We start from the raw sequence: 14,079 nt of genomic DNA on the forward strand, positions 1-14,079 counted from the left end.
CCCACTAAGTTCATCCAGAAGCTTAAAATGGTTAGGACTGCTTTATGAAGAGCAAGGATACTCTGGGCTAAGGAAAGTCCTGAAGATTAGATTCCTGTGCAATTTGCGACCATTGCATAGCCCTAGAATCTAAACAGTTAACCATGGTTAGACAATCCACAGATTAGAGCATTATATGATCTTATATAACTATATAATATAGTTAGGGGGGGGAGTGTAATGTAAAACATTATATATAGCGCGTTATCTAACAACCTCAGATGTCATAGCCCACTTTCCCCTCAGCAAAAGCCAGCCTGATTTTCGTTTTAATTCGATTTTAGACAGTGCTAAGCAAATGCAACCATCGGAATCGCTTTCAAGAAAAATAACCGTCTTATAGATACGCCCCCCAACGTTGGGATTTGTTTGGCCGCAATAGACTTACAGGCGACGAGGGGAAAAGAGAGAGAGAGAGAGAGAGAGAGAAAATGCCCGGCCTCCTGGGATGCCCTGTGCCAGCCGCGACGCTAGGGGGCGCGGCCGACAGACGCCGCCGAACTTGCTCGTTCTGACGGCAGCGTAAGCGGCCCCGTGACCACCTGTGACCGCTGGCCCGAGCGCCGGTTCTGAGAGGGGAGGCAGCCTGAGCGGGGGGCGGAGGGCGGAGGCGGCGGCTGGGCCAGCGCGGCCGCCTCAGCAGCAGCAACAGCAGCAGCAACGCCATCATCATGTGGCTGAGCCCCGAGGAGGTGCTGCTGGCGAACGCGCTCTGGATCACCGAGCGGGCCAACCCTTTCTTCCTCCTCCAGCGGCGGCGGGGCCACGGCAAGGGGGGCGGCCTGACGGGTAAGTGGTCGGCAGGGAGGGAGTGGCCACCGCCGCCGCCGCCCGTATCGCCGTGGCCCCGAAAGGTCCGCCCTGAGAGAAGGAGGCGACGTGCGGATCGGCCGGGGCCTAGGTTCAGGGGGGGTTCGGCATCCTCTTGAGTAGGTCTGCCCCCCCCCCCCGATCTCCACGAAAGCCAGCAGAGGGTTTAAGCCTGTCAACGGAGCAGCCTTGAGCGGTTCCAGAGAGGCCTTTTTATCTGAGGCTTTGATTGGCAAGATCTCTCCCACCCTTCCTGTCGGTTTTCGTGGAGATGCTTCTGGCTGGAGAAAGTGTTAACCCGCAAGCATTTCGGTTTGACAGGCTTGAAAGATAAAACTGTGGTCTTTATAGTAATTGGCATCCTCATCTTTTTCTGAAAAGCTGATATTGTATTCTGTTAGGGAGTGCGTTAGGTTACCTTGTACCAGGTATCTACCCAAAGGTGCATTTTCAGGAGGCAACTGGATTTAACATAGAATAATAGAGTTGGAAGGGACCTTGGAGGTCATCTAGTCCAACCCCCTGCTCGAGCAGGAGAGTCTATTCCAAATATTAGCCTCTACCTAGGATCAAACTTACAGCCTCCCAATTGTGAGGCGAGAGCTCCACCTCTAGGCCACCACCCTGGTATTTCCTTGGTTTTTTTTTTTCTTTGAAGATGTTTTGCTTCTCATCCAAGAAGCTTCTTCAGTTCTGACATGACCCACCCACTATCCTGTCAGAGCTGAAGAAGCTTCTTGGATAAGAAGCAAAACATCTCTCAAGAAAAAAAAAACAAGGAAGTCCTGTGGCCTCTTGAAAAAGCACCTTTGGGACAACTATGACCCGGATGGCTGAGAATCTCTACGGGTTTGTACCAGGCATCTACCTAGAAATATAGAGGAGATGTTTTGTGGGTTTATCTTTTAGACTCCAGCAGTTCGTGTAAAAGGATGGTATATGTCACTTAGAAATTGGAATATCTGGGGTTGCTGAAGATTTTATTTTAAGAGATAAAATACTAAGATTATGTTCAACTTAAAGTTATGGTTTTCTTTTTCAAAATGGAAGCTCTGAATTGCAGAAGTATTATTTAAATTTGTTATAGCCACCCGTTTCAAAAGATTCTATTTTCATTAGCTTAAGGTCTTCAATATTGATGATTCCTACCACCGCCAATCACCAATATTTATCCTGTAATTTATTTATTTTACTTAAGTCTCTAGTTTTTCAAATGCATTTCGTTTGAGAGAGTGTTTGGTTGTGGGCGAAAAAGAAGAAGCAGTTAAAAAAAAACCAGGAAATTTCTGAATAGTACACAGTGTCTATAGCTAACATGAATTTCTTGGCACTAGAAATTCACAAATATGATATAGATTACCAGGGATGGATGGATGGATGGACAGACAGACAAACTATATAACAAACATATAAACAAAAAAAAATCAAAGAGCCAACTTGGACCACTAGGTCTTTTCCTGCTATCAGTTTTCTATGTTTCTGTAACAATATATAAAACTAGAAAGTCACAGATACAATGTAGATAACTTTAAACAAGATAGATTTTTCTTCTTCAGAAATCTAGTCCACCCTCAACATGGGAACTGTATAGGTAACTTTGCTGATCACTCTTTCTCAACTCAACCTAACTCACAGGGTTGTTGTGGAGAGAAATAGGATGAGGAAAAATACACACGCCAGTTTCAGCTTGTGTAGAAGAAGTAGGATGTTAATAAAAGAAATATCTCTACATTTTAAGTTCAGATTCCATATTTTGTAAATATGTTCCTTATAGGCAACAATGAACTAATAAGTCTGATAGAGCTTGTAATTTTGTAATTTTAATTTTGATTTTTATAATGTCAGCCATTACAGCCATGTTTGTTTATTTATTGAATTTATATTGCTGCCTATTCACCCATGGTGACTCAAGGCGGCTTACACAATGTAAAACCATATTTAATTTTTTTTTAAAGTATATTTTTCATATACTTGACTCATGTACAGTTCTTAAGTGCTAATAAGGGTTAAAATTATATAAGAATTACAACCAAATTCCAGTAGCCTATGGATCAGGTTGGGGCAAACAATTTCACAATATTCAACTGTATTAGTAATGTAGGTGCTTGGAGGCCCTATTTCAAGGTAAATCCTTTGAAGGCAGACAAGGTCAGGATGCTATAGCCCTGGGGAGTGAGGGAATGTTTCTCAGAGGCCAGAAACAGTCTTGCAAGTTTTATTGTCTTGAATAAATTTCCAAGGTAGTTCTAAAAAATAACAAACAAATAAAAGGAGAATTGGTATGTCACTTATCTAGTACTAAAATGTCAGCCACTTCGATACAGTGGTTAAAAAGCCAGTGGATACAGTGATTAGAAACTCAGCAGTTCTAGTCCTGGCTTTGGGTGACTCTCTCAGCCCTAGGATGGAGGCAGTGGCAAACCACTTCTGGGAAATTTTGCCAAGAAAACTGCAGTGACTTGACCAGGCAGTCGCCAGGAGCCCACACGGTCTCAAAGGCACACACACAAACACAAACACCATGCAATTAAATTGCTTTCAAAATGGCTAATATGCTACTATGATTGGTAATATTGCCATTTGCTAAATTATCCTGGGGTGACTAAAATTTAGACAGATCTTTGACTAATTTGGTTTAATATACCATTGGAAAATGTTATGGAAACATTGTCCCTTGGATGTACTGTTATGCTGTGTAGAATAGAATAGAATAGAATAGAATAGAATAGAATAGAATAGAATAGAATAGAATAGAATAGAATAGAGTACTTTATTGGCCAAGTGTGATTGGACACACAAGGAATTTGTCTTGGTGTAAATACTCTCAGTATGCATAAAGAAAAGGTACATTCATTAAGAGTCAAGAATCATAAGTTACAACACTTAATGATAGTCATAGGGTACAATCAACAATCAAATCATACTAGGAAACAGTCAATATAGATCGTAAGGATACAAGCAACAAAGTTACAGTTACAGTCACAAGTGGGAAGGGATGGGTGATAAGGAGTGATGAGAAGATTAACAGTAATATGTCTAAAAACATGTATCGAGATATACTGAATCATACTCATACCCATTATAGAGCTATAGTAAAACAGTTATTTCTTTGTGTACTTAATTGAATTCATTTGGGTGGAGATAACAATCCACTGAATATTTAAGTTTTCTATTATCAACCAATAAGTATTGTAGTTACAAGTTTTGTCATATAAACTCTTCTTTCAAAAAATAATTGTGGAAATAGAAGCCAAGGCAGCAAATACTAGTTTTGTAATGTAATCATGTTGATGCCATTAGTTATCCAGAGAAACTTAGGTTATCCAGAGAAACTCTTGATGTATACAGTACAGTAATTGGATAGATTACATGTATGGCTTGTTTACAGATGCTTTATTTGTTTCAAAACTGCTTTGTTTGACCATTTTGTAAACTAGTAAACCAGTTCACTAGTTTATTTGCTTCATCAGTAAATGAGCCTACCATTGTATAAATGTTTTCAGCAGTTACTGGAAATTCTCTTATCTAATCTCAGAGACATGAAATGCCCTTCCCTGATGTACGTGGGGAGTTTGGAATTTGCAGCAGATATTTTTTCTTTGCACCCTAGGAAAGAAGCATGTGCTGCTACCTAGGATTGAACTCTAAACCTTTTGAGTGGGAGGCAAACATCTTCACCACTAGGCCACCTAAATAGGGACCTTCTGGAAGATGCTCAGCTGTGGATTTAATGTATTTGAAAATGAAAAAAGACAGCCATTTTGTCTTGGGAGATTGATCACTGAGAATCCTCTCTGAATGAGTCATACATTATACTAAGCTTTGGTTTAGTGTGATGAGTAAATCCATCTTTTTTGGATTAAGCATACATTTAATTGGTCATTTAGAAATTGCATGTGGGCAAATACAAAAAGGAGTTGTTTGAATTCAAATTGGAGATGGAGCTTTATTAACATACATTTAACATATCATTAGTTATTATCTATGCAATAATTGTCTCCCAATCTCCTTTACTCTTCTTCTTTATTATCTCTTGCCGCTGTAGATTAGTGGAAGTCATTGTCTATAGTAGTATGTGAGAAAGACCTTGGGAGAGGGTTGAAGAGTTCCTGATTAAAAAAAGGTCAGATAAGAGACAGCATAGCCCATAAGGGATGGAGCAAGAAGCTCAGAAGGAGCCCTCCCTAAGTTGTCAAGTTGTAAAGATGATGGCAGAAGAATTTTACTTTCAGACATACAAGATTCTGTTAAAGTAGTTTTACAATTAGTTTATCTTGTGTTTCCTATTTGGTAAGGCTGACATTATTTTATGGCAATCATTGAGCTGAATTATAAACCATAACACCAGTCAACATGTCATATGGTATAGCGAGGAAGTTGTATTGCTACATTTGAAACTTGTTCCCCATTTGGTTTATAAGCTTTAGAAAGGTTCTGGTCGAATATTTTCTAAAAATCGAATTGCTGTAGTAAATAGAGTTCAGTTACGGAGGAGTTCTTACAAGCTGCGTTTGGCCCATAATCCAGAGGCTCCCCATTCCTGCTTTGGGTAGTTTCTACCATCAGGTTTTAGCAACATGCACAAACGTTACTTGCTAGACAATTGTCTTCATAACAGTACAAAATTTATCGTTAGCTATTTTCTCAGAATTTTGAATAATTATTCTTTAAAACTTAGTGTACCCTCATTTTTTTTCCTAACAGCATAAAATCAAAATATTGGAACGGCCGTTTAAGCTATTGAGCCCAATGTCTTGCTCAATGCAGGACTGCAAAGTTAAAAAGACCTTGGCAGATGATTGTCTAGACCAGTGTTTTTCAAGCTTTAAAATGGCAGCCTTCAATTCCTAGAATTCCCATCCTGCATTCCCAATTCTGAAAGTTTAAGTCCATGCATCTTAAAGTTGCCAAGTTTGAAAAACACTCATCTAGTTTCAATTTGAACATATCAAAGAAAGTAGATTCCACCATCTCTCTTGGTCATGTCAGACAAAAGCAAATCATTTCCTTTATTTATTTAGCATATGATGGAAACATGACAGAAAAGAAGTAAACATACACACAAATTTTATACAAAACTTCTAGTGGGTACAGCAGTGGCCTCATTCAGCTATCCAGGCATCTTGCTTTGCTTTACGTAGACCTTCTAGGGAACCAAAGAATGCATGTTATGGGCAATCTTGCGCAATATATTTAATAGGTTGCATATCAGAACCACAATCGCAACAAGGGGAAAACTTTCCATCCCTATTGATATTATTTCCTTTAAAAATGAAACATGTAAATTTCCAACAGTAACTATTTCAAACTGGGTTTTTTCCTCATCATTGGAACATCCAATTAGAGTTCAAATTTTTAATTTACTGTCTTTTAAAATGTTATGTTCAATATAAATTATTACATTGATTTTTTTTAATTAGATAATGTCCCTAACATTCTTTTCTGCATTTTCATTGGCTTAGGACTGCTCGTAGGAACTTTGGATGTGGTTTTGGACTCCAGTGCTAGAGTTGCTCCTTATAGGATCTTGCATCAAACACAAGATTCTCAGATATATTGGGCAGTGGCTTGTGGTAAGTTCTGATACATAACCAGATAAGCAAAACGTTTTTAAACACAAACTGATGAACATTTCCTCTTTTGCCCAGTTTCAGCGACTCATATATTAGGGGTGTGTGACATGGATACTCAGACCTTTAATTTAGAACTCTTTAATTAAATGAGGGACAAAAACTCCTGATCCAAATAGAAATTTAAAAGAAAATGACTTGACAAATGACTGTCTAATATAAACATTTTCATCTTTTTATGTATGTGTCACTTTTATTATAGGAAAGCTTTGCTTATATCTTCTCTGTGGTTGTTCTTAATCTCTGTCTAGGCTCAAACCGTCAGGAAATTACAAGCCATTGGGAATGGCTAGAGAATAATTTGCTCCAGACTCTTGCAATCTTTGACAGTGAAGAAGATATTACTACCTTTGTCAAGGGTAAAATACATGTAAGAGGTGTTCTTCTTGCCACATTCCTTAATAAATGAAAGACAAACTGTTGAGAGCTATAGATTTTAAACGTCTATGTAAAATTCAGTGGGACAGATACTCATAGTATAGTATACATTAAATAGGGATTTTTCAAGGACAACCCATAGAGATTGCTTACTACTGTATCATTTTTGCCTGAAGCTTCTAGTTAGCTGCTTTAATATTTCACTGTGTAATTAGAGTGCTGTAACGTATGTTGACTTCCATTAGGAGGGAAAAATATTTTGGGGCTTGAAAATAAGTACCCAGGCTTACTTTGGGGCAGGGGCTTTGTCTACTTGCAAAGCTAATCACTCCATTTCAAACTGCCCCCTTTGCAAGAACAAAGCTTTGAGTTTCTGTCATTTCTCCCTCTGGGCGAAAAGTGTGCAGCAGAGCCAGGCAGAGGTAGAGGAGATCTCAACATGCCACCTGCTCCATCCCACCATCTCTCGGCTTGTCTGCAACTACGCTGACCAAAGACCCTTCCAGGGCATTGGGATCACCTGCCTCCCCCATGCCTCTGCCTGCTGCTCTTGCCATTGCGCAAGCCTCCCACGAGCTTCCCTGAGTCAAGCATCTGCGCAGCACATCCAGTTTTCCTGTTTTCTAGGGCTTGTTTTCAGAGTGGGTCTTATTTTCGAGGAAACACTGTATATATTCAAAATGGACTATGATTAGTATGTGTATGTATGTATATAGGCAGACAGACAGACTCTTTTGAGAGAAGACATCAGAATTCCATTTTTTTATGTGTGCCAGTGTGTTCACAGAAAAAAGTGACAGTAAATGTTATCTTCTTTCGTGTTCCTTTACTTCCGGCACCGCTTTCTTTATAGGTAGGGAAGCATTTCAGATGTTTCTGTACAATCTATGGTGACATATAACAGAAATAAAGGTAATCCATATATGATTCAGGCAGGTGGATAAACCGTCTGAAGCCACAATAATGTTATTAACAATCATGAATATGCTAACATAGTTTTTGGAGCATTGAATGTGGAGTTTTGAACATTAGGAAATTGTGCATGCATACATAAGAAGTGCAATTTATAGAGGAATATTTGTGTTTAACGGTTAACTAATGCAACAAATGAAAAAGCTCTCGTTTTTCCTTGTCACTTTTTCCTTCAGGGAATTATTGCTGAAGAGAATAAGAACCGACAGCCACAGGGGGAAGAAGATCCTGGCAAATTTAAGGAAGCAGAACTGAAGATGCGCAAGCAGTTTGGAATGCCTGAAGTAGAGAAACTTGTCAATTACTATTCTTGCAGTTATTGGAAAGGGCGTGTGCCAAGACAGGGCTGGCTGTATCTCACTGTTAATCACCTTTGCTTCTATTCCTTCCTTTTGGGCAAAGAAGGTAACCTGTCAATGAGGTGTTTCTTATTGTTTAATGTTTCAGATATTTATTATATTCTGATAGCATTGCCTCTTTCAACCTACTTTTTGATTAGGGAACTGCAACAACACTCCTACTACTCTAACAATAAATTTCACAACTCCCATATCTCTCCCATAGAGTGGATCTGAAATAGCATCTTTTAATCTTATTGCTTTATTGGAGTTCAGCAACGGGCATCAGTATTGATAAAATATCTGTAAATTATTTTAAAAGATTTTCCATATAATTCTCTGACAGTAATTGATGAATTGGGTTTACTTGTTTCTACAGTGACCCTTATAGTGCAGTGGGTAGATATAACACAGCTAGAGAAGAATGCTACCCTTCTGTTTCCTGAGTGCATCAAAGTGAGTACCAGAGACAGTGAACTCTACTTTTCTATGTTCGTCAGTATCAATGAGACGTTCAAATTAATGGAACAGTTGGCTAACATTGCCATGCGTCAACTATTTGATAATAAAAGTTTCACGGAGGATATGGTGCTTCCCAAACCCAGCAAGCCACTCAAGAATATCTCAGCACTCAAGAGGTAAGCATGCATAAGTACCTGTGTTTGTCTTCCAAGGTTTTAGGACACCGTCAGACAAGGTGTCGGGCATTCTATGATTGGCTTAAGTCCAAATAGAAACAGCCTCAAATGTTTACGTAACTTAAGAACAAAAACAAACTATGTTTTCCCAAAAGAAAGAAACTAATATTTCCTTTGTACAGAGAGAATGCCTTTCACCAACCTGATGAAGTGTAAGTCTTTTCATAACTAAATAACATGCCTTTTTCTATAGTGTGAAAATGTTATTTTTTCCTGGCATTTCCTTTCTTATGGAGTATACTTTGAGGCTAGTGTATATACGTGCACAGATGCATATATTCATACACACATCAAAGGTGTAGGCACATTTGAGGAAGAAAACATATCCAGCATTGATTTCAGCTGTGGTGGTTGATGCTAAGTTGATAAGACGGTGAAACTAGGCATTAGGTAGTACTTGTGTATGTGTTTATCATTTGTTTTCTGCCTATTTTTCTATGGGATATTTTCTGTTTTGTGCTTTTTAGTACGATTTGCAAAAATAATGCATTTTTTCAATTTTCATGTTTTAAATGAAAAAAAAATGAAAATATGCAACCAGATAATAATCCAAGGAGATTATTTCTGATCTGTCCAATTATTTTGGGGCCATTCTTGATCTGAATTGGAGGAACACAAGTCTGACTGAAATCTCAAATACAAACTTCATTTTCTTCCCAATGTCTTTCATAAACACGTGCTCAATTTCTGTCCTTGTATTTTTCCTAGAGCTGCCAGAAAAAAATGGAGATAAGAAACTTGTAGATGATATTTGAGTTTGCATTTTTCTTCTTCCCATGCAGCCTTATTTATATCCAAAAAATTTATTGTTTATGTAATCCAAGAATCTTTGAATAAAATCTTTGATTTTGTTGAAGATATGGAATTGATTTCAAGAAGATAGGATTGCTCTTTCTGTTGTTCCAATTGAATTTTATTATATTTCTAACTATAGAGTCATGGGTGGAAGTCCCCATATGGAACCTCCATAATTAAACCACTGGTTTTTTTTCCCAGTTCTCTTTATTTAAATAATTTACATAGCTGACCATCTTAAACAAGTAACTAGCCAGCAAACAGATTATGCAACAGACTAATGTTATAAAGCTAATCTAAATTAAAGAAATATAATTACAATAACCACAATACAGTAATCAAAGCACCACAGAAATAGGTCACGATACTAAAATGCACATTTCAGGCTCCGTTAATAACCTGGCACTAATGCCTGAGAGAAAAGCTAGGACTTCACATCTTTTAAGAGACTGACTCTCATATGCACATGCCAAGATAATTACAGTTTTTTTGGATAATTTTTAATTTGTTTTTCTACTTGAGATTTTCTGGGGCCAGAGAAAGATTAATCTTTCATTTATTTAGGCAATATTATATATAGCTTCTTGTTGCCAACTTGCAAAACTAGTTTTCTCTGAATTCAGTCCTGGAAAAAGTAACTATGTCTAATCATGCTGCAGCTAATGCATTTACCCCAAAGAAAGACAATTCAACCTAAAAGGAAAAAATGACAATATAGGCTATATGCTCTTGAATTTATAAAGACAAATTCTATGGAAAACAAAAATGGTTGTCCTTCTAGATGAATTCTCTCCCAGAATTAGTGGCCCACCTATACCCTATATATTTGAACCAAATTTCTGCACTGTTCTTATTTCTTTTTTTTTATCCCATCTAAATATTTACGTTGCCCTAAGCAGTGTCCTTTTTCTTTCTCTGACCAAATGTCCTACAGTATTAGCCTGATCTTTCCATTGACATACTATCTTCATAGTGCTATTGTTCTTTCTTTGGAACCACAGCAGTTCTTTAAAGGATATTTTTATTATAGTTCCTTACTTACTGAAAAGCATGTACAGGTGCCTGAAAATCTTGATCATTGAGCAAAGGGGTTGTTAAATGAGATGCCACATGACCATTTCTCTCAATGATTGCAATTCTGATTCTCCCACTAAACAACCACATGGGTCATTAAGTAGAACATCATGGAGAAGGCTGCCAGGTATGGTGGGGCAAGGAGAGAAGATGGCAAATGGGGATCACGTGGTTGCTGGGCATTTTGCACCCAGTTATAAATGCAAACATGTTAACAAGCATCTGAAATGTCCTGTGACTGGGAGAATCTGGCATGAATGGCCAAAAAGACACATGTTCTGAGGCCATTGTGACTGCAAGTGGTCATTAAACAACCAGTTGTAAGTTGAGGACTACCTGGATCTGTACTAAGGATTTTTGGCAATCAGTGGTTCAATATGACTATATCTATGTTTGGTGGAAGTTCATTTTTGAAATTATATTTAAAAAGGATTGTGCATGATTGAAGGTAAAGTCCAACGCATCTGAAGGGGACATGTTAGAAAAAGACTACTGTAATGAATTTCTCAGTTACCCCATTGGCATGTGTGCATATATATATATTTCATTTTCTTTAGGGATCTGGATGCCAGAGCCAAAAATGAATGGTACCGTGCTACTTTTCGATTGCCCAAGGATGAACGGCTTGATGGGCACACAGACTGCACTTTGTGGACCCCATTCAATAAAATCCACATTCTCGGCCAGATGTTTGTTTCCAATAACTATATCTGTTTTGCTAGCAAGGCAGAAGAGGCATGCCATCTCATAATACCACTTAGGGAGGTGAGAAGTTGTTTTTGATAATGAATTACCTTGAGAGCCCACCATTCAGTTATTGGATTAAGTTTGAAGGATTTCCTTAAAGGTAGTAGGATTTTGGTTTTGAACCTCAGTATATTAGTCCATTGGTTAAATAAGTAATTCTCTGGGGTGATGGAAACAAGATGCATATCTTGATATACGTCATTTATCCCTCTATGTATGCTGTAGGTTACAATTGTTGAGAAAGCAGACAGCTCCAGCATTTTGCCTAGCCCACTTTCCATCAGCACTCGAAGCAAAATGACCTTCCTCTTTGCCAACCTGAAGGACCGAGACTTCCTAGTACAGAGAATTTCTGATTTCCTACAGAGGACTCCTTCAAAGCAAACATGCAGTGACATAGGGCAAAAGAAGAGTATTGATGACCATGCCTCTGAGGTACAGTGCCAGCAATGTGCCTTGAAACGATCCTCTATAAATATTTACAAAATTCTGTCAGTTGACTGTGATTTCTATTATTGACAAGGCTTTCAAACTGATTAGATAGCATTGACTACCTCAGTTCCCAGAACAAGAAGGAAAACCACTGAGATCTCTTATCTAAAGTAGCTGGGGGAAAGAAGTAGCTCGAGATTAGAGCATATGGAGTCATTCCATTCTGACTGACATTCCATTCCATTCTATTCCATTCCTTTGATGTTGTATTTAGAATTCCCTTAATTTTATCTGGGAATTTGTGAACAGTGGATTAGGTTTGACTGTCACTAAGGCACTGACTGGCTATTTAGGGAAAGGATTTCTAATCCTGTTCAGATCTCTTTGTCATGATCAGAAGTCAAGGAAACTTTCATATGTAGATTTCTTCTCCTGTCTCAAGTGGCTGCCTGAAATGCCTTGCAAATTGTTTTCATTCATTTACCATTTTGTTTTTCCCAGCTTGTTTTGGCCATTCTGTCCATCCTTCTGCAGCCAAGTTTTTGATCATTAGTGAGCTTTCCACATTGTGGTACCAGTTTGAAATTATTTTTTTAACATTGAAAAGCCAATAATGCTTAATAAATAAACCTTGAATAAAAAGAAGTATCAATGAAAGTGTGGATGGGGTACATATTTAACTGCCTGGGTAGCCACATAAACCAGAGCAGAGGGACTCTAGTTTAGTGCTAGTATCTCATTAAAAGAGTGAGGGTTCAGGTGAGATCTGTCAACTTGAGGACCTCAGTGATACCTGACAGAATAAATAATATTTGTCAGGGAATTGCGCAGCCAGTGTGCAAATGAAGTCAGATATGCTGACACAAATTTATAGTTTTATACAAATAAATATATTTTATATCAATATATACAACAAACTAGATAGTCAGGCAAACAGGAACATCATGAGGTAAATCACAGAGCACACAAAAGAAAAAAGGGAAACTCTCCACATCCTCAGTAACCAATCACAGCACAGATTGCCTCATGCAGGAGCCAGCATTCTCCAGCCAATTAACCACAACTGTATGTTCCGACTCACTGCACAACCTCACTGCTCCAGATACTGAATTTAAATATCTTAACAATATTGGATTGCTTGGATGACACTAATCTATTTGCACACAATATGGTATCATATAGGATGACTTGTCTATGGGAGGAAAACGTTACTTATACATCCCTGCTTCTTAAATTGGTAGTTGCTACTCTCAGAACTACACACTAAGTACCCCAGGCCTGTTTAATGGGTTCTACACTGCATTTAAAGTAATGATCACTTTGTTTTACCAGAAGTATTATCCATGCATATACTTACATGTGCAGATAACTAGTAGATAGCTGTGACAAGTCTTGCGGAAGAAAGACACTCATATTAAGTGCCCCTTACTATCTAACATGTGTTGTTTTCCTCAGATAGAAGTGTTGCTGTTTATTGATTATGAAAGAAAGCAAAACAGGAAAATCAGGAGCTCCAGGCAGTTCAAATGTATATAAAGCTTTATCTTAAGCTTAAGGTCTTTGCAAGAAACTGAACTACTAATAGTCAAGAGAAATTAGCCAAAGTTAAGAATAAAAAGGAATTCAAGGTGGGCTGGGCTTAGATCTTTTGTGAGCACAAAGAGATTCATGACTGATGACTTCTTTGTCCCCTTCCTCAGGGTCGGCCTGGTCATCTCCTATAGCAGCAGACTTTTGTTAGCAATAGAAAAGCTAACTGAAATTTTAGATTAATTTCCTACTAATAATTATTTTCCATGTAAAAACTGGATTGATAATTCATTGTTATTGTATATTAGAACGACAATGACAGGGAATTAATACACCTATCAGTTATTCTCCCCCCCCCCTTGTTATTAGATATTGATTTAAACCTTGTATTTGTAAGGTACACATATAATTACAAACACATTGCAAAAGTAAGCTTTATGTTCCTATATTTTGTAGGAGTTCCAGGTTTAACCATGGCTTCTTAATGGGTACATATATCATGAATAAAGAATTGTCGCTCTGTAATATACATGATGATCCTATACCATAATCTATGAATATCTTAGATGATTTAAATGAGGGCGAAGGCATTAATGGCAATACCATCAATAATGTATTGTAGCCATAATGGATGTC

General features: G+C 38.0%; 1 protein-coding gene across 2 annotated transcripts in view; it reads left to right on the forward strand.

Moving 5' to 3' along the window:
• The first annotated feature begins 518 nt into the window (after nt 1-518).
• Nucleotides 519-14,079, forward strand: part of TBC1D9B (TBC1 domain family member 9B) — a 38,161-nt gene continuing 24,600 nt past the window's right edge. For both annotated transcript variants that reach the window (XM_087924300.1, XM_026696587.2), the window contains exons 1-7: nt 519-828; nt 6,312-6,422; nt 6,731-6,849; nt 8,006-8,234; nt 8,547-8,805; nt 11,292-11,499; nt 11,707-11,916. In XM_087924300.1, coding sequence (XP_087780426.1) covers nt 711-828; nt 6,312-6,422; nt 6,731-6,849; nt 8,006-8,234; nt 8,547-8,805; nt 11,292-11,499; nt 11,707-11,916 — 1,254 coding nt within the window. In that variant the 5' untranslated portion in view covers nt 519-710. The remainder of the gene's footprint in view (nt 829-6,311; nt 6,423-6,730; nt 6,850-8,005; nt 8,235-8,546; nt 8,806-11,291; nt 11,500-11,706; nt 11,917-14,079) is intronic.

The sequence above is a fragment of the Pseudonaja textilis genome, chromosome 2 (assembly GCF_049901715.1).
Source record: "Pseudonaja textilis isolate UNSWEBS1 chromosome 2, rPseTex1.2, whole genome shotgun sequence".
NCBI lineage: Eukaryota > Metazoa > Chordata > Lepidosauria > Squamata > Elapidae > Pseudonaja > Pseudonaja textilis.